The 26,892-nt window shown below is 49.3% G+C and overlaps 1 protein-coding gene across 1 annotated transcript; it reads right to left on the bottom strand.

Annotated features, from left to right (window-relative positions):
• Positions 1-991: 991 nt before the first annotated feature.
• Positions 992-4,665, bottom strand: LOC123062627 (coronatine-insensitive protein homolog 1a). Its single transcript, XM_044486229.1, has 3 exons — positions 3,917-4,665; positions 2,149-2,623; positions 992-2,065 (listed from the first exon to the last, which is right to left on the bottom strand). Exons 1-3 carry the CDS (start codon positions 4,423-4,425, stop codon positions 1,256-1,258), a joined length of 1,794 nt encoding a protein of 597 aa, XP_044342164.1. The 5' UTR covers positions 4,426-4,665; the 3' UTR covers positions 992-1,255.
• Between the last annotated feature and the right edge of the window lie 22,227 nt (positions 4,666-26,892).

Genomic DNA, 26,892 nt, shown 5'->3' with positions numbered 1-26,892 from the left:
TCACCTCAATCTTTGATGCTCGTCGTGGTTGGGTGTGGCTCTTTTCACGGAAGCCGGTCAGGCAGACTCCTCAGATGCCTCTCACCTGCTACAGTGCAGAATCGCTTTGCTTAAATCAGCCTCGTCGTTCGGATGCACGGGCACGCTAAACTATGAGCAAGTTTTTGGACTCTTACATATGTCGACCGCTTCTTCGCAGAGCTCATTCCCTCACCAAAAGCCGACAGAAACGTTCGATTTTCTTCACCTGGCGCTGGCAGGCCTCGAATCTAGTACGCGCCTTGTTTGCTAGCCGAACAAACCGCCACCAGCGAGGTGGATTTTATACTCCATTTCTTGTCTGCGTATTACGCAACGTTGTCGCGTTCCTCGTGAGGCCGCACGAATTCCGGGGTAGCTCCGCCACTTGTTCCATCATTCGGTAGCCGCCGGGACTACGTACTCGATCCACGTAGGAGAGGCCCGTATAATATAGAGCCTATTCGGCAATCATCCAGCTCCGCAAAATACGGAAGCGCGGGGAGCGACACTTTGACGACTCTGAGCAAATAGGCTGCGGGCCGCTCCGCTCCGGCTGCGCCAGGAGCGGAGAGCTGCCGAACAGGCTCGTAATCCACGAAGGAGAGCTCCTGGCCGACTCTCTTTAATGGAATTTTCAGATGAATTGGTTGAAGCATGAATTTAACATTGTATCCAAGCCAAAAGCCTTCAAGTTTAAGCCCAGGATCATACCAACGCGGTATTTTAAAAAATTACAGTATATATCTTCTTCCTTTTTACGAGTATATATCTTTAAATATGCATCAATCCTAAGTCGAAGACTAAAAAAAGTTGGACGTGAAGGAAAAAGTTGAAATATATTACCTGCATTTCTTCATCAGTTCAGACTTTTGAATGAATTGGATATAAGAACTGCCCATTCTCCATTGCAAAAGGAAAATTTGAGTACAATGTGGTTTTAAGCAGAGACAAAACCAGCAACCGATCAAGATTTCAGAGAGAAGATCAAAGCACAGAGCAACTTTAGCATACAACTTCCCAGGATTACATACATAGTAGTACAAGCGACAACGGCAACTTATTGTACTACACCTCAGCTACAGCACTACTAGCTTATTAGGGCACCAAAGCAGCTAAGCTAATGATCTACATCCATACAAATTGCCATATTCAGATACGGTTCTTGCCAAAGGGACCCAAGGGCAACATAAGGTACAGTAGGTACGTACACACAACTAGATGTATTTACAATCATTCATGCGGCTGGATGCAACGGGGTCACCCAGTCAGGGCAGTCCTGCCTCTGCCCGGCAAGGGAGTAGTAGGCAAGAACCTGGGCCTGCTTGTCCACGCAGGGTTCTCCTTCGAGCGTCATGCGGAACAAGCCCTCGGGGCTGGGGGGCGTGAACTCGATGTTCCAGAATCGCCTCGCCATGAGGAGGAGCTCCAGGCCTGCTGGAGAGGCCTTGTAGCCTTGCACCCATATGTACCTGAGCGAGGGCATGTGGAGCACCGCGAGGGACAGGGCTTGCTCGCTGAAGCAGCAGCTCCGAAGCTCAAGCTTCCGCAGGTTGGTGCATCCTATTGCGAAGCGGATCAACCCGTGGTCCGATTCGCCGACGTTGCCCAGTAGCATGTACTGGATGTTGCCGCTGTACTGCCCGATGTAGTCGAGGCCTGTGTCTGAGAGCCCTCCAGGTCTCAGGTAGAGAGCAAATCTCCGGAGCTTGGTGCAGCTCCTTAACAGAGCTCGAACACCGTTGTCGAGCGGCAGATCGGTTACCTGCTTTTGTCTGTCGAGCAGGACAAGCCGGAAGTCGTAGAGATTTTTGCAGAAGGTCCCGATGGATTCGAGAGCGCCGTTGGTGATATCAGATACATAGGCAGCTATGTACTCCAGGTCACGGCAACCAACAGCTACCGCTGTCAGGCCTAACTGAGAAACTCCTCCTTGCTCTTCTTGGAGACCTGGATCATCATCCCCTCGCTCAATTCGAAGTCTTCGTAGCTTCTTGCATGTATCACCAACAACCTCTAGCCCTCTGTCTCCTATCACATTCCTCACCTGTTGACAGAATCTACTGTCAGTAAAAATGAGAGTACAACAAATTTCACACCCAAAATACAAGAGTATATGAGAAACACTACCTCGAGAACAAATAGGTTCGGGCATTTTGAGATAAGCTGGCAATGATCCTCAGTGGTGAGGAAAGTGTACTGCAAGTCCAGTTTCTTTAATGAAGCAGAAAAAGGGAAGATAACAGGCATCTCATTTTTCCCCATGAACGTAAGCCCCAAGAAGCATACTCTTGGTGGAAACTTGACTTTTTCATACTTTGTTAGCTCTCCTACCTCATTGAACGATCCTCCAGCAAAATCTTGCAATGCATTGGCTGCTTCGAAAAAACCAATCAGGTCTGAAAGGTCACACTCACTGATCTTTAAAGAAAGTAATGATTTGCAGTTCTTTGCTAGAAGCTCCAGATCAGCTGGCACCACTTTGAGCTCAGTCATGTAGAAGTTCAGTGTCACAAGAACAGAATTGTTGACAGCAAGTTCATGAAGCCATTCACCACCTTCATCAGCAATCACACATTCTTCAAGAAATAATGTTCTCAAGGATCTGCCAAGATAATTTAGAATAGCATGTTAACTGCAGTGATAGCACGCAATCATGCAGTGACAGTAAAATCACTTTGAATTAATGTACCACAGTCGAATGTCTTGCTAAAGGAGCACAGCAATAGTTGTAAGCTAAGGAAGAATGGAAAGTGCGATGAAAAGTGGATTACTGGTGAACCAGGAAACCTATAAAGACACGTCTCAAACTTCATGAACATGCCCCGATGTCCCCATGTTCTGTCCCCTTTCATTAATAGTGGGACAGCGGAACAGCCATTGCAGTCAAGTCAATTTTATTTTTTTCAATTCACATTTGCATATGAGGCATTTCCAGGCACAAAGGAGCACACTGTACATGCATTTTAACTAAAGCACTACAGATCCTCTGTAGCATGCTAACCTTTAGTCTCCCAGCTCCATATGTGAACTTGACAAGCTCACACAAATCATACTTGCATTCTAAGGGAAAATAATTTCCCTCAGACAACTTCGTAGTTGCAGAATTCAGACAAAGCAAAGTTAACACGGACACATGGAAAGGCTTCTGCCAAAAGAGTAAAAAGGAAGGACCAAGATGATGCTTGAAAGTCGATATGACGGCATGACATAGTGCCACACTAATCTGAACATGATAGAATTGATTGGTAACAGAAACACCAACTTGCAACTTTATTTTGGTTCAAGATGTTCCACAGGGACGGATGTAGTCCTGTTCAAGTCCAATCAAAGTAGTAGTACGATAGCCCTCCTGGGGAAGACAGATCACCTGACTGGTGCAACCTCGCATTATAGTTTGCTTAAGCCCGACTTGGTTGGGACTTGTCAGCTGGTTTGAGTCAATTTTACAAACTAGAGGCCGGATCGGACATATGCTGGACAGAAACGACAGGTAAACCATAGAACTACACCAAATCTCATATATCTCCCTTCGGCAGTCATTTGCATATACTGCTCATATCAATTTGTCGTAGAAAACTAGTGCCATGGTGTATCATGGCGCCCAAACAAAGTGTGTGGAAGCTAACTTGACACCTTCCCTCACATGACCGTATTTGTTACAGCTCGTGATAGAGCAAACAAATATCTAATTATAGAAACTGGCTCTTAACTCGTCCTTATCCAGTATACTCCATTTGGCGAAACCAACCAACACACAGACCAGATCAATCCTCATTCATCAATGAGCAGATCAACTGTCACAATTACTGGAACTCACCACCACAAATCAACAGGCAAGAGGGCAAAAAAAAAAAAAGAGGTGCGCGGATGCAGGTGAGTAGAGCTGGTGGACTACCTGCAGGAGCGGGCGACGAGGCGGAGCGCGTCGGTGGAGAAGCCGGAGCACTTGTCGAGCTTGAGCTCCTGCAGCATGTGGCCGCGGGAGCGGATGAGCGCGGCGACGTCATCGTCGGTGACGGTCATGCGTCGCAGGTGGAGCGCCTTGAGGCACTCGAGCGGCGCGGCGAGCCGGGCGACCCAGGGCGCGGCGTAGGCGCCCCAGTCGTCGGAGATGAGGCCGTACATGGCGGCGCGCGGCCTGCCCTTGAGGGCGAGCGACTCGAGGCGCGGGAAGCGCGCGAGGAGGCGGGCCGGGTCGGCGGCGTAGCAGAAGGCGACGGTGACGTGCTTGCGGGTGAGCGCGTCGATGCGGTGCCAGCGGCGGCAGACGAGCGAGGCGGCCTCCCGGTCGCGCGGGGCGTCGACGTAGCCCATGACGAGGTGCAGCGCCTCGTCGGGCACGCCGCCGCAGCCGAAGCTGAGCGCGCGGCTGAGCCGCCGCGGCTCCGGCACCTCCCCGCCCATCGGATCGAGCGGGGCTAGGCGGATCGGCTAGCGGCCGCCGCGCGGGAGATCTGGGCCGGGCCCGGCGGGGAGCGGGGGCATGGAGGGGGAGGCGGAGGCGGAGACGGAGATTCCTCCGCGCTCCCTCCCTTTCTGCTGCGGGGTGGGCTTTGCGGGAGGACGGGAGAAGTGAATGAAGGAAGCGAAATTATTGGAGGGAGAAGGGAGCGATAGGAGCGAGCCGGGGCGGACGTGACTTGGGGAGGCGGCAGCTTTTACCTGCGCGGCTCGTCCCGTCCCGTCTGCTGGCGCCGCGCCACGTACGCCGCCCCGCCGGTGGACGCGAGCGATAAATGGCCTCGCCCACCCGGGTACAGCCAGCACGGTACCAGCCTACCACCACATCTCTACTCTCTAGCACCGTACGCGCCGCGGCTCAACGCTCACCAGCGTGCCGCCGCCGGTGATCGCGTACGCTTTTCTCACAGGATTACTGATTTGATCTCACTTGCGCCCCGTCGACGTTTTTGTCTGAAGGTGTATTCTAGTGCGGAGTGCGGAGCTGAAAAGACAGCGTTGGCCTAGCAGCTATAGTCATTTTCAGCGGCAAGTGGATAAAACACCCTCGATCTTGTGCAAGATCGCGCTGCACAGGCTTGTGGTTGCGGGGAGCATTATTGCGTGCTTGCTCGTTTTGGCTGCCTGCCTATCGGCGTTTTTCTGTATGGGGGTATCTTCTTCACTGGGCCACAGAATTGCTCGAAATATCTACACGGAAATTGGATGAGGCCGGTGTGAGCAGAGCTGAGGTTAGCTCCCCTAATGGAAAAGATGATATTATTAGCTGGGCATGCAGCGATGCACAGATAAAGCAGCGACAATCATAAAAGATGGCAGATGTTAACATGGTGTGTGCCAATGCAGCAGAATGTCATTTGCTTCGTTGCAGATCGTGTTCGCATGGTCCCCTTGTCCTCGTCCTTGCCATGTTTTTCTGGTTGAAAAAAAATGCATAGTTTCCTGAAACTTTCTCACAGACTGTAAACTGAGCGAAGCTCAAGATTGAGCTGTAAAAAGTCGCTTGCGCTCAGCTTGTAAGAGCAACTCCAATGAGCGACCCATTTTGTCCGCTTGCGTCCGTTTGAATCGGCGCGGACAAAAGTAGAGGCCCAACGCGCTGACCCACACTCAAATCTCGTCCGCCTGGCGTCCGCGCCGATCCATTTCCAGTCCAAAATTGCGCCTGAAATGCGTCGGCGCGAACGCGCCGCGCGTCTCCTCGGCGTCCGCCGCGTCCCAACTTGTAGGCCACCTAACTACCGTCCGTCGTCTAATTTATGACGACCACCGACAGCGGGCCCACTAGTCGGCCAGTGGAAGCGTCCTTTTTTAACCACGCATGCGGCGTGGGCCGGCCTCATCCACTTCCGTCCACATCTGGCCCCCACCACCCTCTTGTGCTTCCTCGTCGAAGACACCAAACCCTAGCAAGCAATGGGCCTCTTCGACAGCAGTAGCGGCAAGGGAAGGGCAAGGGCACCCCCGGCGCCTCATCCTCTCGTGTTTCTCCTCCCCCTCCTCCTCCGGCGTCGGCGTGTTTCCGCCCTGGTCGCCGCCGTCTGCACATCCTGGTGCACCAAGCGCGGTGGCACTGGGAGTACAGGCAGTCGCTGCCCTACCCCGACGTCACGTTGCCGCACCACTGGCACCTGGATCCGCAACGGATCCCCGTGCCGACGGTTCTGCGTACGCAGCGGGCGCATGACGAGGAGGTGCGCAGGCACCGGGGGCAGCTCACACCGGAGCAGCGGCGGATGCCGGAGTACGCCGCCGACTCTCCCGACTGGGAGGCTTGGTTTGCCCTCGAACACGAGGAGCAACGGCGTGTCGGTGTTGACGTGTCCCCCGCCGTTTCCACCGCCGCCCCCGCGGGTAGAGCTGGAGGAAATGGAGGCGGAGGCGGAGTACCAAGCCGCCCTCGAGGAGGCCCTGTAGCACGCGCTGGAGGCTAGCCGGCTTGAGGAGGACGCGCACTGGGATGGGCTAGAGCAAAGCCCTTGCCTTGTCGGCGGCGGGGGACTCCGTCCACACCCAGCTCTTCGCCCCGCCTCCGCCACCGCCGTCGCCCGTCGAGCCGGAGCCGGTGCCGACGCGAAAGCGCTCCCTGCCTCCACCCACTTGGCAGGAGGAGGCCTACACATGACCGGACAGTACCGCGAGTGTGTCAGCGCGCCTCCTTTCCAGTACACCGCGACGCCGGAGGAGGAGGCGGCCCACCTTCTACGCTAGAAGGCGCACTGGCTCGCCCAGGAGGAGGCCGACGGCGAGCGGCAGATGCGCTACAAGCAGCTGCTGCAAGCCGATGCGGAGACATTGCGGCTTGAGGAGGAGGAAGAGGAGCGTGCACGACGAGCCACAATGCCACCACCCCAGCAGACGCCAGAGGAGGCTGCCCTGGCAGCCTACCAAGTGGCGTTCGGGTGGGCTGGCCCTGCTCCCGTCTTCATCGCCCTCATCGGCGATGATGACGATGGCGATGTCAAGGGCAAGGGCAAGGCCGACGACGTCTAGGGCAGCGTGTGGGTGTTGGAGATATGCCCTAGAGGCAATAATAAAGTGGTTATTATTATATTTCCTTGTTCATGATAATCGTTTATTATCCATGCTATAATTGTATTGACCGGAAACTCAAATACATGTGTGATAACCCACAAGTATAGGGGATCGCAATAGTTTCGAGGGTAGAGTATTCAACCCAAATTTATTGATTCGACACAAGGGGAGCCAAAGAATATTCTCAAGTATTAGCAGCTGAGTTGTCAATTCAACCACACCTGGAAACTTAATATCTGCAGCAAAGTATTTAGTAGCAAAGTAATATGATAGTAGCGGTAAGGTAGCAAAAGGTAATGATAGCAAAAGTAATGTTTTGGGTATTTTGTAGTGATGATAGCAATAGCAACGGAAAAGTAAATAAGCGAGGAATAATATATGGAAAGCTCGTAGGCAATGGATCAGTGATGGAGAATTATGCGGATGCGGTTCATCGTGTAACAATCATAACATAGGGTGACACAGAACTAGATCCAATTCATCAATGTAATGTAGGCATGTATTCTGAATATAGTCATACATGCTTATGGAAAATAACTTGCATGACATCTTTTGTCCTACCCTCCCGTGGCAGCGGGGTCCTAATGGAAACTAAGGGTTATTAAGGCCTCCTTTTAATAGAGTACCGGAACAAAGCATTAGCTCACTGAATACATGAACTCCTCAAACTATGGTCATCACCGGTAAGTATCCCGATTATTGTCACTTCGGGGTTAACGGATCATAACACATAATAGGTGACTATATACTTGCAAGATAGGATCAAGAACTCTCATATATTGATGAAAACATAATAGGTTCAGATCTGAAATCATGGCACTCGGGCCCTAGTGACAAGCATTAAGCATAGCAAAGTCATAGCAACATCAATCTCAGAACATATTGGATACTAGGGATCAAACCCTAACAAAACTAACTCGATTACATGATAGATCTCATCCAACTCATCACCATCCAACAAGCCTACGATGGAATTACTCACGCACGGCGGTGAGCATCATGAAATTAGTGATGGAGGATGGTTGATGATGACGATGACGACGGATTCCCCTCTCCGGAGCCCCGAACGGACTCCAGATCAGCCCTCCCGAGAGGTTTTAGGGCTTGACGGCGGCTCCGTGTCGTAAAACGCGATGAATTCTTCTCTCTTATTTTTTTCTTCACGGAAGCAAATATATAGAGTTGGAGTTGGAGGAAATATGCCCTAGAGGCAATAATAAAGTTATTATTTATTTCCTTACTTCATGATAAATGTTTATTATTCATGCTAGAATTGTATTAACCGGAAACATAATACATGTGTGAATATATAGACAAACAGAGTGTCACTAGTATGCCTCTACTTGACTAGCTCGTTGAATCAAAGATGGTTAAGTTTCCTAACCATAGACATGAGTTGTCATTTGATTAACGGGGTCACATCATTAGAGAATGATGTGATTGACTTGACCCATTCCGTTAGCATAGCACTTGATCGTTTAGTTTGTTGCTATTGCTTTCTTCATGACTTATACATGTTCCTATGACTATGAGATTATGCAACTCCCATTTACCGGAAGAACACTTTGTGTGCCACCAAACGTCATAACGTAACTGGGTGATTATAAAGGTGCTCTACAGGTGTCCCCGAAGGTACTTGTTGGGTTGGTGTATTTCGAGATTAGGATTTGTCACTCCGATTGTAGGAGAGGTATCTCTGGGCCCACTCGGTAATGCACATCACTATAAGCCTTGCAAGCGTCGCAACTAATGAGTTAGTTGTGGGATGATGTGTTGCGGAACGAGTAAAGAGACTTGCCGGTAACGAGATTGAACTAGGTATTGAGATACCGACGATCGAATCTCGGGCAAGTAACATACCGATGACAAAGGGAACAACGTATGTTGTTATTCGGTTTGACCGATAAAGATCTTTGTAGAATATGTAGGAGCCAATATGAGCATCCAGGTTCCGCTATTGGTTATTGACTAGAGACGTGTCTCGGTCATGTCTACATATTTCTCGAACCCGTAGGGTCCGCACGCTTAAAGTTCGATGGCGGTTATATTATGAGTTTATGTGTTTTGATGTACCGAAGGAGTTCGGAGTCCCGGATGAGATCGAGGACATGACGAGGAGTCTCGAAATGGTCGAGACATAAAGATCGATATATTGGACGACTATATTCGGACATCGGAAAGGTTTCGAGTGATTTGGGTATTTTCGGGAGTACCGGGGAGTTACTGGAATTCGTATTGGGCCTTAATGGGCCATACGGGAAAGGAGAGGAAGGCCTCAAAGGGTGGCCGCACCCCTCCGCATGGGCTGGTCCGAATTGGACTAGGGAGGGGGGCGCCCCCTTCCTTCCTTCTCCTTTTCCCTTCCCTTTCCTTCCCTCCTACTCCTACTACTTGGAAGGGCTCCTAGTTCTACTAGGAAAGAGGGAATCCTACTCCCGGTGGGAGTAGGACTCCCCTAGGGCGCGCCATAGAGAGGGCCGGCCCTCCCCCTCCTCCACTCCTTTATATACAGGGGCAGGGGGCACCCCAAAGACACAACAATTGATCTCTTGATCTCTTAGCCGTGTGCGGTGCCCCCCTCCACCATATTCCACCTCAGTCATATCGTAGCGGTGCTTAGGCAAAGCCCTGCGTCGGTAGCAACATCATCATCATCACCACGCCGTCGTGCTGACGGAACTCTCCCGTGAAGCTCTGCTGTATCGGAGTTCGCGGGATGTCATCGAGTTGAACGTGTGCTGAACTCGGAGGTGCCGTGCGTTCGGTACTTGGATCGGTCAGATCGTGAAGACGTACGACTACATCAACCACGTTGTGCTAACGCTTCCGCTTTCGGTCTACGAGGGTACGTGGACAACACTCTCCCCTCTCGTTGCTATGCATTACCATGATCTTGCGTGTGCGTAGGAATTTTTTTAAAATTACTACGTTCCCCAACAAGAGTTGAGGTCGGAGGAGCTCCAGCGGGCCCACGAGGTAGGGGGCGTGCCCTAGGGGGGCAGGTGCGCCCCCACCCTCGTGGACAGGTGGTGGGCCCCGTGGTCTTCATCTTTTGCAAGGATTTTTTTATTATTTCCGAATAGATGTTCCGTGAAGTTTCAGGTCATTCCGAGAATTTTTGTTCTGCACATAAATAACACGATAGCAATTCTGCTGAAAATAGCGCCAGTCCAGGTTAGTTCCATTCAAATCATGCAAGTTAGAGTCCAAAATAAGGGCAAAAGTGTTTGGAAAAGTAGATACGACGGAGACGTATCAACTCCCCCAAGGTTAAACCTTTGCTTGTCCTCAAGCAATTCAGTTGATAAACTGAAAGTGATAAAGAAAAACTTTTACAAACTCTGTTTGCTCTTGTTGTTGTAAATATGTAAAGCCAACATTCAAGTTTTCAGCAAAGATTATGACTAACCACATTCACAATAATGCTTAGGTCTCAAGTTTACTCATATCAATGTTATAATCAACTAGCGAGCAATAATAATAAATCTCGGATGACAACACTTTCTCAAAACAATCATAATATGATATAACAAGATGGTATCTCGCTAGCCCTTTCTGAGACTGCAAAATATAAATGTAGAGCACCTTTAAAGATCAAGGACTGACTAGACATTGTAATTCATGGTAAAAGAGATCCAGTCAAGTCATACTCAATGTAAACTAACAATAATGAATGCAAATGACGGTGGTGCTCTCCAACTGGTGCTTTTTTAATAAGAAGATGATGACTCAACATGAAAGTAAATAGGTAGGCCCTTCGCAGAGGGAAGCAGGGATTTGTAGAGGTGCCAGAGCTCGGTTTTGAAATAGAGATGACTAATATTTTGAGCGGTATACTTTCATTGTCAACATAACAACCAAGAGATGGCGATATCTTCCACTATAACACCCCGGTGTAATGATGCTATAGTAATCCCAGAGGTCAAGCTAATCATTTTGCTATAACAATGCTTAGTCACTTTGATCAATATTCCTTTTCAAATTCTTGTTGAATTCAACTTCAAAATTTTGTGTGAAATTCAAAATGATCAAACATGAAAATTAAAATGTTCATCATGTGTAAAATATTCTCCTGGTAATATTGGTGGTGATCCAACATTTTTGCAAAATGCCTATGTGGCCTAAAATAGCTAAAACAGAAAAGCTTTAAAAAGGAAAAAAGAAAAGGAAAAGCCCCCCCCCTCAATTGGGCCGACTGGCCCAGCTGGCCATCGCGCCCCCCATGGGCCTCAGCCCACCTGGCAGCCCAACAGGCCATGTGGCCCACTCCCTCTCCCATGTCGCTCTCCCCTCCCCCTGTTCAACTGACCGAGGGCGCGCGCCCGCGCGTCGCCGCCGAACCACCTCGCCGTCGACGAGGAGGATAAGGTCGACCCCTCCCCTCGGTCCTCTCCCCTGCGCCCCACTCACTCCCCTGCTCTCCACTGACGCCCACTCCGCCTCTCCCTCTTCCCACCAGATCCTCCTCGCCCAGATCCAACACGGCCACCACCGCAGTCGCCATGGCCGGCACCGTCTACGCGCTCTCCGCCGTCCCCTTCACCTAGGACCGCGCCAAGGGCTCCGTCGTTGATCTCTCCTTCGCCCATGACCAGCCCCTCTAGCTCGGCGCCCCTGCTTCGACTCCGACGCCAGCTTCTTCTTCCTCGGCAGCCACCGTCGTTCCTCTGTGATTCCGGCGCCCTGCTGCTCCTAACCTTCCAACGAGCCACCGTGTGCTCCTACGTAAGCTCCCCGACCTTTCCCCTGTGCTAGCGTCGTCTATCTCGCCCCCTAGTTGCCGTCGCCATTGGTGCTGCCCCGCCGCCATGGTGAAGCTCGTCGCAGTGGCCGCCGTTGCCGTAGCTCGCGTCCGAGCTCGTAGTCGAGCTCGTGAGGTTCCCAGGAGCCCAACGCGCATGCGCGCGAGCCTCCCCGTGCCTCCTAGCATAGCCTCCATCGAGGTCCCATACGAGCGGCCGCCATAGCTCGTCATCGGTCCCGTTTCCGGCGACCTTTTGGTCCGGCACCACCAGCAGTCGACGCGGAACGCTTCCACGGTTCGAACGGAAGTTGTTGCACGTGGTTCGGTGCTTCGTAGCGCGATCTCGACGATGTCCCGAACGCCACCACCGCCTCCACTCACCGCCGACGAAGATTTCGGCCGCTACGGCCTGCGCCACCATCACGGTTGGATGCGGCCCAGCCTCACCATTTGAACGCGCCCGACCATGGCTCAAATGATGCGCCGTAGCGCGATTCCGGCCGTCTCCGGCGTTCGGCGGCCGCGGATGGCCTCGCCGGCGTTGCTCCGGCGCCTGCGCTGACCTGGCACCGGCGGGGCCCGCCTTTGAGTCGCTGCCCATGGGCCCCCTGGACTCAGTTGACCATGTTGACCGTGGTCAACTATGCTGACTGGGCACTCAGTGCCACTGACAAACGGGCCCCACCCCATAATTAACCTAATTAAAACATTTTCCTAATTAAAAGTAATTAGCTAAACTAGTGAGTCACTGACTGGTGGGGTCCAATCACTAATTAGTCTGTTTAAGTTAAAATGATCTGCTGTTAGCCCACTACCAATGACAGGTGGGCCCTATTGGTCGGTTTGACCTGGTCAGCGAGTCTGTTGACCGCTGACGTCATTTTATCTTTCCTGTTAATTTAATTAATTCCAGAAAATACTTAAATCTTTAGAAATTCATAGAAATTAAACCGTAACTCGGATGAAAATGTTTTCTATATGAAAGTTGCTCAGAAAAATCCAACGAATCCAAATGCGCGGTCCTTTCACCTGTCACATGCCCCTAGCATGCTGAACATGGAACCGTCCCCTCTCTTTCATCTGTCCGGAATCCGCCTAACGCCGGGAAGTCATCCTCGGATGTTTATCCCCTCCGTCTGCAACATGTAGTACTACGTTAGGGCAACCCTAGCTCTGCCTTTCGTCATATTATGCCTTGTGATGCATTGTTTGCTCTGTATTTACTGTTTCTTCCCCCCCTCTTCTCTCCGGTAGACCCCGAGACTGAAGTTGCCCCTGTGATCGACTGCGTCGACGACGACCCCTCCTTGCCAGAGCAACCAGGCTAGCAAACCCCCCCTTGAGCATTCCGATATCGCCCATTTCTTTCCCTCTCATGCATGCATTAGAACTGCTACTGCTTTATGTATGATCCTACTCTGATGCATAGCCTGTTTTTGTTACTTGCTTTCATACCCTACCTGCTTATCCTAACTGCTTAGTATAGGTTGGTTAGAGATCCATCAGTGACCCCCACCTTGTCCCAGTTGCCTCGCTTTATGTTCGATGACTCGATCAACGTGATCGACGTCCAGGCCCCGACACCGCACATCACCCCCCTAGTTGTACGACTCTGCAGAGTTACCATCGAGTGCCAAGGGTGGAACCTCATACATCACTCCTGATGAGATCTCTATAGTGTAGCTATTCGGTCATGGTCATTGAGGGTGATTCCGCCTTAACCACTTCCATTACGGCTCTGTTGTGCAACCCCTCAAGTGTGAACCTGGAGGGTGGATCCTCTTACGTTCATCTTGATGATAACATCAAGTGGAATTCACCGGAGGTGATTCCTCGGGTTTTCCCCTTGGTGTTAGACACACAATTACTATGGTTACTATGACTTTGCACTGAGCCAAGTTACTAAAGACGGGTCGGCCCTGAGGGGTACCCGCGCGAGCTTAATAGCAAGTGATGTGGAGTCGGTGGACATGGAAGGTGCCCGCGAGATACTTACGAGGCGTGGACAGGCATTCTTAGCCCTTGTCGCAAGTACTCGAGATGGGGCGACGGGGTCACATCGATCGTGAATCTCTGCTCGTTACCGCGTGCTCCTAATCCACTATGGTTTGGATATTTGATCCGAGGGGCCTCTAGCCTGATAGCACTAACCATCACGTGGGCATTGTATGGGCGTTCTGCGTCGTATGCATCAGCCGAAGCTTATTAGACGTCAGTGACTGAGTGGCACGCGCCAGGTTGGACTAGTAAGCTCCTGCCTTTTTAAGGAGATAGCTATGTCTGCTCACCGGCCGCCCACGCAACGTGCAGGAGTTCCCGGGGCGATGGCCCAAGACCCCTGGGGGCATATGTTTAGTTCGGCGTGCTGACCTCTCTATTAAGCCTAGGTCGGGTTGCGGCGTATTGTTTGGCCGAGGCCGGACATGACCCAGGAAAGTGTGTCCGACCGGAGTTAATCGAGCGTGGTGGGTAAGTTGCTGCACCCCTGCAGGGAAGAAAACAACTATCGATAGCCTGTCCTACGGTAACGGACACTTGGAGTTGTATCCCGATCGATACAACTAGAATTGGATACTTGTGATGAGAATGGATTGTGATGAGAAATGGATAATATGGCTCTGGGATTTCTTTCTCGCAGGGAGTCGAGAAAGGATCTCTGGCCGAGGTTGATAACACTACTACTACTTTACATTGTGTTGATCTGTACTCTTCTATATGCTGTAAGATGCTTGAAGATGCTAGTCTTCGATAGGCTAGGCTTTCCCCTTCTTTCTGGCATTCTGCAGTTTAGTCCACAGATTCAGCCCATTTCCTTTGATACAGATGCATACTTAGTTTAGATCTGATGTAAGTCTTGCGAGTACTTTGGATGAGTACTCACGGCTGCTTTGCTACCTCTTTTCCCCAATACCCGATTGTTGCGACCAGATGACGGATCCCAGGAGCCAGACGACACCACTGTGACTACTGCTACCCCGAGCGTGCCTACTACTACGTGACGGCCGCTGACGACTTGGAGTAGTTAGGAGGCTCCCAGGCAGGTGGCCTTTCCTTTTCGATCGTTGTTGATTTTGTGCTAGCCTTCTTAAGGCAAACTTGTTTAACTTATGTCTGTACTCAGATATTGTTGCTTTCGCTGACTCTTGTGTATTCGAGCTTATGTATTCGAGCCCTCGAGGCCCCTTGCTTGTAATATAAAGCTTGTATTATTTTAATTTGTGTCTAGAGTTGTGTTGTGATATCTTCCCGTGAGTCCTTGATCTTGATCGTACACATTTGCGTGTATGATTAGTGTACGATTGAATCGAGGGCATCACAAGTTGGTATCAGTGCCGACTGCCTGTAGGTAGCCCCTTTCCAACTCCTTGGCCGAAGTTGAGTCTAGTCACTACAAAAAAAACTTTTACTAACATGGTTGTGTGCCTTACGGGCCCACGTTGCCATATGGGTGGTATTAGGATCTTTTACTCCTCGATCTTTACTCTGGGACTCTGATCTCTCTTCTATTCAGGTTAAAATGGTTTTACTAACGCTAACATTAGGATCCCGTGACCACATTCACCCCAAAGCTGGATAAGCCATAGTTTTTCCTTAGAATAGTATTATGGATAGTACACGCACTGTCGTGATGACGACGAAGTGGTATCCATCGTACCTCTTTCATTATGCATGTTTCATCATGAATGATCCTTTGTTTTTGCAAATGCTCAATGTTGAACTACCCCCTGTTACTTGTTAGCAGGATGGTTAGACCCGCTGGTCGTGGCTGTGGTGCCAACGATCCACCACCGCCCGAATTCTTTGCTAGAATGATGCAACAGTTTGAGCTGAATCGTCAATTCATGGAAGGAATGATGGCTCAGTTTCCTCGTCCGAACATGAATCAACAGCCAACCCCAGGAACTCTGCAGGACTTCTTGCGTCTCAACCCAACTATTTACCGCAGCTCAACTCAACCCCTTGATGCTGATGACTGGCTCCGCGACATCACATATGAAATGGAGTCTGCTAGTGTGGCCCCTGCTAGCTATGTCACCTTTGCATCTTTCTTTCTGAAGGGTCCCGCTGCTCAATGGTGGGACAGCCACAGGCGTACCCTACCTGCTAGAACGGTCATCACTTGGCCGGATTTCCAAGCTGCCTTCCGTGCCCGCTTCATTCCTCAGTGAATCATGGACAGGAAAAAGCGAGATTTCCGCAACCTCACCCAAGGCAACAATACTGTAGATGCTTATCAGCAGGAATTTCTGGACTTGTCTCGTTATGCTGAAGAAGACATTGCAACTGATGCTAATAGGCAAGAAAAGTTCCGTGATGGACTTCACCCTGATATTAAGCTGGCACTGCTCGCTCATGACTTTGCCGACTTCGCCACCTTGGTGAACAAGGCTATTCAGGTTGAGACTGGTCTTCAGGAACACCAGGGATCCCTTAGGCGCAGCCGTGATGCTGGCTCATCTTCGGGCCCGTCAGCGTAGAAGCGTCGGATATGGATTCCCCATACCATGTATCGTCCAGCTGCACCTGCACCAAGACAGACCTATGCCGCACCTCGTCTGCCTCCTCCACCGCAGAGGCGGCCCCTTCGGATTGTACCACCCCAAGCTTCTGCTCCTGATCCCAATGATGGTCTGTGCTTCAGATGTGGCCGCTCAGGTCACCTTGCCAAAGAGTGCCATCAGAAAAAGAGTCAGCTGGCTCTGCCTTCAACTGGTCGTAACAACCAGCCCCACAACAACAATGCCAGAACTTATGGTCGTGGTCAGGCTAATCATGTTGATGTGAATGAAGCTCAAGACCAGCCTGCTACTATGATGGATACTCTCCTTGTTAATTCAGTACCAGCATCTGTTTTATTTAATTCAGGAGCATTGCATCCATTCATGTCAGAAAATTTTGCATATGCACACGACATTCGATGCGGGCCCATGAACACTCAGATAGTGGTACGCACCCCTGCGGGTCAGTGTCGAACTACCATGATTGGTCGTGACGTCCCCGTTGAAATTGAAGGGTTGGAATTTCATATTTCTCCCATTATTCTGGAGTCTTCCAACATTGAACTCATTCTGGGAATGGAATGGTTGAAAGCACATACTACCTCTATCATTTGTGCCACTAAAGACGTTCATCTCCTACATCATTCCGATGAGATAGTAAGCTACCATGCTCAGATTGTTCAAAACACCGAAGCACGACTTTATGCTTTGAATGCGTTGAATGCAGCACCTCTTGAGGGAATTGAAAAGATTCCAGTTGTTCGCGACTTCCTAGATGTCTTTCCAGAAGAACTTCCAGGAATACCCCCTGCCCGAGCTGTCGAGTTCGTCATTGATTTGAAACCAGGCACCGTTCCTATCGCCAAACGACCCTACAAGATGCCACCTCATGAGCTCCTTGAACTTAAGGAGGAAATCGACAAATCTCTTCACAGTGGTTTCATTCGTCCAAGTTCCTCTGCTTGGGGAGCACCTTCCCTCTTTGTGAAGAAGGATGGAACGAATCATTTGGTCCAAGACAATCGTCCTATCAACCAAGCTACAATTCAGAATAAATATCCCCTTCCTTGGATCAATGATCTGTATGATCAACTTGCTGGTTCATCAATATGATCTAAACTCGACTTGAGGTTGGGTTACCACCAGATCCGTGTTCGTGAAGAGGATATTCCAAAGACCGCATTCGTCACTCGTTATGGTTCTTACGAGTACACCGTCATGTCTTTTGGCTTGACCAATGCTCCAGCCACATTCTCTCGTCTGATGAACTACATATTCATGGATTACCTTGACAAGTTCGTCGTAGTCTATCTGGATGATATCCTGGTATATTCGAAGAACAAAGAAGAACATGTTGAACATCTTCGACTTGTTCTAGAGAAGCGTCGAGAACATCAACTTTATGCCAAGTATTCCAAGTGCGAATTCTGGTTACCCGAAGTCACCTACCTTGGTCATGTCATCTCCAAGGACGGTATTGCCGTCAACCCAGAGCGCGTTCAGGCTATTCTTGACTGTACCCCTCCGAAGACTGTCAAGCAAGTCAGAAGCTTTCTCGGCTTAGCCAGCTATTGTCGCCGCTTTGTCAAGAACTTCTCCAAGATCGCCAAGCCACTGACCAATCTGCTTCACAAAGGCGTTAAGTTTGATTGGACATACAAATGTCAGGAAAGTTTCCACGCACTCAAAGACAAGCTGACATCTGCCCCAGTTCTTGCTCCCCTGATTCTCGCAAAGACTTCGTCATCTATTGCGACGCTTCACGTCAAGGATTAGGCTGTGTCCTAATGCAAGAGCGCAGAGTGATTGCTTATGCCTCTCGTCAAGTGTATCCTCATGAAGAGAACTACCCAGTTCATGACCTTGAGCTTGCTGCGGTTATCTATGCATTGAAGCTATGGCGACAGTACCTTCTCGGTAATCGTTGTGAGATCTTCACTGATCATCAGAGTCTGAAGTATTTGTTTACTCAGCCAGATCTGAACCTCAGTCAGCAGCGATGGATGGAAGCTATTGTTGACTACAACTGTGGTATATCTTATACACCTGACAAGGCTAATGTAATGGCCGATGCCCTGAGCCGTAAGTCTTATTGCAACAATCACATGGTTTTCAAAGCTCAACCCCGCCTTTATGAAGAGCTATGCAAGCTGAACCTCCAACTAGTTCCACAGGGTTCTCTGGATAACCTTGTCTTGGAACCAACTCTTCTGAAAGCAATTAAGTCTGCTCAAGCCAAAGATGCTCATGTTGATATGATAAAAAGGATCTTGCCTTAGAGAAATCAAGAGATTTCTCACTTGGTGAAGACGGAACATTGTACTTCAGAGATCGCATTGTAGTACCCCGGTTCGAGCTTATGACAGAGAAGGTGATGAAAGAAGCGCATGACACCCCTCTCTCTATTCATCCGGGAAGTACCAAGATGTACTTAGACATTCTTCAGAAGTATTGGTGGTCTAAGATGAAGTAAGACATTGCTTGATATATTGAAGAATGTGATGTTTGTCGTCGCGTCAAGGCAGAACATCAAAAACCGGCTGGACTTCTACAACCACTTCTGATTCCTGAATGGAAGTGGGATAAGATTCAAATGGATTTCGTCACTGGCCTTCCCAAGTCTCAGAAAGGTAACGATGCTATCTTTGTCGTCATCGACCAATTCTCGGAGGTTGCTCACTTTCTGCCAGTCAATGAGACTATCACTGCTAGTCAATTAGCAAACTTGTATATCTCCCGAATTGTGTCACTCCACGGCATTCCGAAGGAGATCAGTTCAGACCGTGGCAGTTTATTCACTTCGAAGTTCTGGATAGTTTCCAAGAGGCAATGGGAACTCATATTACCTGGAGCACTGCTTATCATCCCCAATCCCAAGGCCAAGTCGAGCGAGTCAATCAAATTCTTGAAGACATGCTTCGAGCTTGTGTTATTTCTTTCGGCAAGAAGTGGGAAGAATCTCTCCCTTATGCGGAGTTCTCTTATAACAACAGCTATCAAGCCATCTTGAAGATGGCACCCTTTTGAAGTGCTTTATGGACGTAAGTGCTGAACCCCTCTGAATTGGCCAGAAACTGGGGAACGGACGCTCATTGGTCCAGACATTATTCAACAAGCTGAAGAGCAGGTTCGCATTGTCGAGGATAATCTGAAGCCGACCCAATCCCGCCAGAAGAGCAGCTATGACCGGAAACACTAGGTTCAACTTATCAACCCGGTGAACAAGCTTATCTATGTGTCACTCCTTTGAGAGGCACTCATTGGTTCGGAGTCAAGGGCAAGCTAGCTCCGCGCTACATTGGTCTCTTCCGCATCCTCGCCCGCCGTGGACTGGTGGCTTATCAATTGGAGTTGCCACCTCAGTTCTCTCACGTCCATGATGTCTTCCATGTGTCGCAACTTCGTCGATGCTTCAAGGATCCGGAACGTGAAGTGGATCCGGAATTGATTGAAGTTCAAGATGATCTCGCATACAAGGAGCATCCGATCTGCATTCTTGAAGAAGCTGAACGTCGAACACGCCAGAAGGTTACCAAGTTCCTCAAGGTGCAATGGTTAAATCATTCTAAAGATGAAGCCACTTGGGAACGCGAGGATAACCTCCGTGCTGAATACCCTGATCTGTTCCCTTCTACCTCTTAATTCTCGGGACGAGAATTTCTTTTAGAGGAGGACAGTTGTAACACCCCGGTGTAATGATGCTATAGTAATCCCAGAGATCAAGCTAATCATTTTGCTATAACAGTGCTTAGTCACTTTGATCGATATTCCTTTTCAAATTCCAGTTGAATTCAACTTCAAAATTTTGTGTGAAATTCAAAATGCTCAAACATGAAAACTAAAATGTTCATCATGTGTAAAATATTCTCCTGGTAATATTGGTGGTGATCCAACATTTTTGCAAAATGCCTGTGTGGCCTAAAATAGCTAAAATAGAAAAGCTTTAAAAAAGGAAAAGGAAAAGCCCCCCCCCTCAACTGGGCCGACTGGCCCAGCTGGCCATCGCGCCCCCCATGGGCCTCAACCCACCCGGCAGCCCAACAGGCAATGTGGCCCACTCCCCCTCCCCTGTCGCTCTCCCCTCCCCTTGTTCAACCGACCGAGGGCGAGCGCCTGCGTGTCACCGTTGAACCACCTCGCCGTCGACGAGGAGGATAAGGTCGACCCCTCCCCTCGGTCCTCTCCCCTGTGCCCCACTCACTCCCCCGCTCTCCACTGACGCCCACTCCGCCTCTCCCTCTTCCCACCAGATCCTCCTCGCCCAGATCCGCCACGGCCACCACCGCAGTCGCTATGGCCGGCACTGTCTACGCGCTCTCTGCCGTCCCCTTCACCTAGGACTGCGCCAAGGGCTCCATCGTTGATCTCTCCTTCGCCCACGACCAGCCCCTCGAGCTTGGCGCCCCTGCTTCGACTCCGATGCCAGCTTCTTCTTCCTCGGCAGCCACCGGCGTTCCTCTGCGATTCCGGCGCCCTGCTGCTCCTAACCTTCCAACGAGCCACCGTGTGCTCCTACATAAGCTCCCCAACGTTTCCCCTATGCTAGCGCCGTCGATCTCTCCCCCTAGTTGTCGTCGCCATTGGTGCTGCCCCGCCGCCATGGTGAAGCTCGTCGCAGTGGCCGCCGTTGCCGTAGCTCGCGTCCGAGCTCGTAGTCGAGCTCGTGAGGTTCCCAGGAGCCCAACGTGTATGCGCGCAAGCCTCCCTGTGCCTCCTAGCATAGCCTCCGTCGAGGTCCCATACGCGCGGCCGCCATAGCTCATCACCGGACCCATTTCCGGTGACCTTTTGGTCCGACACCGCCACCAGTCGACGCAGAACGCTTCCACGGTTCGAACGCAAGTTGTCGCGCGCGGTTCGGTGCTTCATAGTGCGATCCCGACGATGTCCCGAACGCCACCACCGCCTCCACTCGCTGCTGGCCAAGATTCCGGCCGTTACGGCCTGCGCCACCATCACAGTTGGATGTGGCCCAGCCTCACCATTCGAACGCGCCCGACCATGGCTCAAATGATGCGCTGTAGCGCGATTCCGACCGTCTCCGGCGTTCGGCCACCGCGGATGGCCTCGCCGGCGTTGCTTCGGCACCTGCGCTGACCTGGCACCGGCGGGGCCCGCCTCTAAGTCGCTGCCCGTGGGCCCCCTGGACTCAGTTGACCACGTTGACCATGGTCAACTATGCTGACTGGGCACTCAGTGCCACTGACAGACGGGCCCCACCGCATAATTAACCTAATTAAAACATTTTCCTAATTAAAAGTAATTAGCTAAACTAGTGAGTCACTGACTGGTGGGGTCCAGTCACTAATTAGTCTGTTTAAGTTAAAATGATCTGCTGTTAGCCCACTGCCAATGACAGGTGGGCCCTACTGGTCGGTTTGACCTGGTCAGCGAGTCTGTTAACCGCTGACGTCATCAGCACGTCATGCTGACGTCATTTTATCTTTCCTGTTAATTTAGTTAATTCCAGAAAATACTTAAATCTTTAGAAATTCATATAAATTAAACCGTAACTCGGATGAAAATGTTTTCTATATGAAAGTTGCTCAGAAAAATCCAACGAATCCAAATGCGCGATCCTTTCACCTGTCACATGCCCCTAGCATGCTGAACATGGAACCGTCCCCTCTCTTTCATCTGTCCGGGATCCGCCTAACACTGGGAATTCATCCTCGGATGTTTATCCCCTCCATCTGCAATGTGTAGTACTACGTTAGGGCAACCCTAGCTCTGCCTTTCGTCATGTTATGCCTTGTGATGCATTGTTTGCTCTGTATTTACTGTTTCTTCCCCCCTCTTCTCTCCGGTAGACCCCGAGACCGATGTTGCCCCTGTGATCGACTACGTCGACGACGAACCCTCCTTGCCAGAGCAACCAGGCAAGAAAACCCCCCTTGAGCATTCTGTTATCGCCCATTTCTTTCCCTCTCATGCTTGCATTAGAATTGCTACTGCTTTATGTATGATCCTACTCTGATGCATAGCCTGATTTTGTTACCTGCTTTCATACCCTACTTGCTTATCCTAAACTGCTTAGTATAGGTTGGTTAGAGATCCATCAGTGACCGCACCTTGTCCCAGTTGCCTTGCTTTATGTTCAATGAATCGATCAATGTGATCGACGTCCAGGCCCCGACATCGCACATCACCCCCCTAGTTGTACGACTCTGCAGAGTTACCATCGAGTGCCGAGGGTGGAACCTTATACATCACTCCTGATGAGATCTCTGTAGTGTAGCTATTCGGTCGTGGTCATTGCAGGTGATTCCGCCTTAACCACTTCCGTTACGGCTCTGTTGTGCAACCCCTCAAGTGTGAACCTCGAGGTTGGATCCTCTTACGTTCACCTTGATGATAACATCGAGTGGAATTCACCGGGGATGATTCCTCGGGTTTTCCCCTTGGTGTTAGACACACAGTTACTATGGTTACTATGACTTTGCACTGAGCCATGTTACTAAAGACGGGTCGGCCCTGAGGGGTACCCGCGCGAGGTTAATAGCGAGTGATGTGGAGTCGGGTTGACCTGGAAGGTGCCCGCGAGATACTTATGAGGCGTGGCCGGCCATTCTTAGCCCTTGCTGCAAGTACTCGAGACGGGGCGACGGGGTCACATCTATCGTGAGTCTCTACTCATTACCGCGTGCTCCTAATCCACTACGATTTGGATATTTGATCCGAGGGGCCTCTGGCCTGATAGCACTAATCATCACATGGGCATTGTATGGGCGTTCTACGTCGTATGCATCAGCCGAAGCTTATTAGACGTCAGCGACTGAGCGACGCATGCCGGGTTGGACTGGTAAGCTCCTGCCTTTTTAAGGAGGTAGCTAGGTCTGCTCACCGGACGCCCACGCAACGTGCAGGAGTTCCCGGAGCGATGGCCCAAGACCCCTGGGGGCATAGGTTTAGTTCGGCGTGCTGACCTCTCTATTAAGCCTAGGTCGGGTTGCGGCGTATTGTTTGGCCGAGGCCGGACATGACCCAGGAAAGTGTGTCCGACCGGAGTTAATCGAGCGTGGTGGGTAAGTTGCTGCACCCCTGCAGGGAAGAAAACAACTATCGATAGCCTGTCCTACGGTAACAGACACTTGGAGTTGTATCCCGATCGATACAACTAGAACTGGATACTTGTGATGAGAATGGATTGTGATGAGAAATGGATAGTATGGCTCTGGGATAGCTTTCTCGCAGGGAGTCGAGAAATGATCTCTGGCCAGGTTGATAACACTACTACTACTTTACATCGTGTTGATCTGTACTCTTCTATATGCTGTAAGATGCTAGTCTTCGATAGGCTAGGCTTTCCCCTTCTTTCTGGCATTCTGCAGTTTAGTCCACAGATTCAGCCCATTTCCTTTGATACAGATGCATACTTAGTTTAGATCTGATGTAAGTCTTGCAAGTACTTTGGATGAGTACTCACGGCTGCTTTGCTACCTCTTTTCCCCCATACCCAATTGTTGCGACTAGATGACGGATCCCAGGAGCCAGACGACACCACTTATGACTACTGCTACCCCGAGGGTGCCTACTACTACGTGACGGCCGCTGACGACTTGGAGTAGTTAGGAGGCTCCCAGGCAGGAGTTCTTGCCTTTTCGATCGTTGTTGATTTTGTGCTAGCCTTCTTAAGGCAAACTTGTTTAACTTATGTCTGTACTCAGATATTGTTGCTTCCGCTGACGCTTGTGTATTCGAGCCCTCGAGGCCCTGGCTTGTAATATAAAGCTTGTATTATTTTAATTTGTGTCTAGAGTTGTGTTGTGATATCTTCCCGTGAGTCCTTGATCTTGATCATACACATTTGCGTGTATGATTAGTGTATGATTGAATCAAGGGCATCACACACACATTATAGGCAGTTTCCAAACAGAATGGTAAAGTTTATACTCCCCCTCCACCAACAAGCATCAATCCATGGCTTGCTCGAAACAACGAGTGCCTCCAACTAACAACAGTCCCAGGGGGAGTTTTGTTTGCAATTATTTTGATTTATTTTGCATAAAGCATGGGACCGGGCATCCCGGTGACCGGCTACTTTCTCGTGAGTGAGGAGCGGAGTTCACTCCTCTTGAGAATAACCCGCCTAACATGGAAGATATGGACAACCCTAGTTGATACATGAGCTATTCGAGCATACAAAACATGATATTTATTCGAGGTTTAGAGTTTGGCACATACAAATTTACTTGGAACGGCAGGAAGGTATAGTGGACTCAGATGGAATAACTTTGGGGTTTAAGGGATTGGATGCACAAGCAGTATTCCCACTTAGTACAAGTGAAGGCTAGCAAAAGACTGGGAAGCGACCAGCTAGAGAGCGACAACAGTCATGAACATGCATTAAAATTTATCAACACTGAATGCAAGCATGAGTAGGATATAATCCACCATGAACATAAATATCATGAAGGCTATGTTGATTTTGTTTCAACTACATGCGTGAACATGTGCCAAGTCAAGTCACTTAAATCATTCAGAGGAGGATACCACCCTATCATACCACATCACAACCATTTTAATAGCATGTTGGCACGCAAGGTAAACCATTATAAGCTCCTAGCTAATCAAGCATGGCACAAGAAACTATGATCTCTAGTTGTCATTGCAAACATGTTTATTCATAATAGGCTGAATCAGGAACGATGAACTAATCATATTTACAAAAACAAAAGAGGTCGAGTTCATACCATCTTTTCTCATCTCAGTCAGTCCATCATATATCGTCATAATTGCCTTTCACTTGTACGACCGAACGATGTGGATAATAATAATAATAGTGCACTTGCATTGGACTAAGCTGGAATCTGCAAGCATTCAATAAACAAGAGAAGACAAGGCAATATGGTCTCTTTTGTCAAATCAACAATAATGCATATAAGAGCTACTTCAACAATTTAACTATGGTCTTCTCCTATCGACCCCCAAAGAAAAGAAAAGAAATAAAACTATTTACACGGGAAAGCTCCCAACAAGTAAAAGAAGAACGGGAAATATTTTTGGGTTTTCTTTTTTTTTAATTACTACTACAGGCGTGGAAAGTAAACTAATTAAAAGCTACAACTAATTTTTTTTCTTAAGGTTTATTAAACACACAAGAAGAAAGCATAAAAAGGAAAATAAACTAGCATGGATGATACAATGAAAAAGTATGAGCACCGACATCTAGCAATGAGTGTGTGAACATGAATGTAATGTCGGTGGGAAATACGTACTCCCCCAAGCTTAGGCTCTTGGCCTAAGTTGGTGTATGGCCACGGTTGGCCTGGCTGATATCCATAGTAATAGTTGGGGTCGTACTGCGATGCAGCGGCTATCGCCTCCTGAGATGTAGCGTGGCGACGAGCGGCCTCCGCCCTCCTCTCATACTCATCTGCCTCCTCTCTGGTAATAACATATCTTCCTTTTGCCTGATAATCAAAGAAGGCAGGAGCAGGGAGAGTAATACGGAAAGCACGGCGTTTGTCAAAGATTAAACGATACTGGAGAGGTGATTCATTCCTCTCGACAAACTGGTGGTGGACCATAGCATTAAAGTCTAGGTAAGCAGGAGGTAATTCAATATCATCATTACGTATAGTTACACCAAGAAAATCAGCTAAGTGGGTTGCATAAATTCCACCAAAGAAATCTCCATTAAATCTATTTAGATGCAACCTACGTGCAACAATGGCTCCCAAATTATAAGATTTATCTCCCAACACAGCACTCCTAAGAATACAGAGGTCAGGGACACACATGTGACATGCTTCATCTTTACCGTTAATGCATCTACCTATGAAGAGAGCAAAATAATGTATAGCAGGAAAATGAATGCTCCCTATGGTAGCTTGTGTTGTATCTCTAGATTCCCCCATAGTTATACTAGCAAGAAAATCTCTAAATTCAGATTTTGCGAGGTTCCCTGATACTACCCCATTGTGGAAGTTTGCAAGCAGTGGTAAAATCCTCTAAGTCCATAGTGTGAGAATTTTCATAAAGATCAAACAGGACAGTTGGAGAATTACATGAAGATGAAAATTCAAACCTCCTCACAAAGGAACTAGTGAGATAGTGATACTGGCGGCACTTTTCTTCCTCGAAGCTCACAAGATCAACGTTACGCAAATATGCGTTAAATTCTTCCTTAATTCTCGCTCAATCCAAAAAGTTTTCTGAAGGCCATTCACAAGGACGCACTGGAGCATCTCTTGGTGGTTCTTCATCAACATCACGCATTGCAAGCCTGGGTCCTTGCTTCCTTGAAGAACCACCTTGGTACATTTTCCTAAGCATATTTCTTCCTCTGAAAAATTTCTGAAATTTTTTAGTAACTTCAAACAAAAGTGAACCAAGCTCAACAAAATTGATAGCAACAACTCCTACAAGTGCCTAGAGCCTATATCATGCATCAAAACTACTTGGAACCACATAAATTTGACATACAAGCTCAAGAACAGGGTCACCTAGGCAGCACAAATTTGCAATGAATAAAGCACTAGAACAAAAACTAATTGGACCAATGGAGGAGTCACATACCAAGGAAGAAACTCCCCAAGCAGTTTTGTGAGAGGTGCTTTGAGCAAGGAGATCGAAAATGGTAGCAAAATGAGCTTTGGACTCGGGTTTGAGCTGGATATTCGGGTTTGT

Source organism: Triticum aestivum, chromosome 3A, assembly GCF_018294505.1.
Source record: "Triticum aestivum cultivar Chinese Spring chromosome 3A, IWGSC CS RefSeq v2.1, whole genome shotgun sequence".
Classification (NCBI taxonomy): Eukaryota; Viridiplantae; Streptophyta; class Magnoliopsida; order Poales; family Poaceae; genus Triticum; species Triticum aestivum.
Note: the sequence above shows the minus strand (reverse complement) of the source record. Positions and strands in the feature narration are given on the sequence as shown.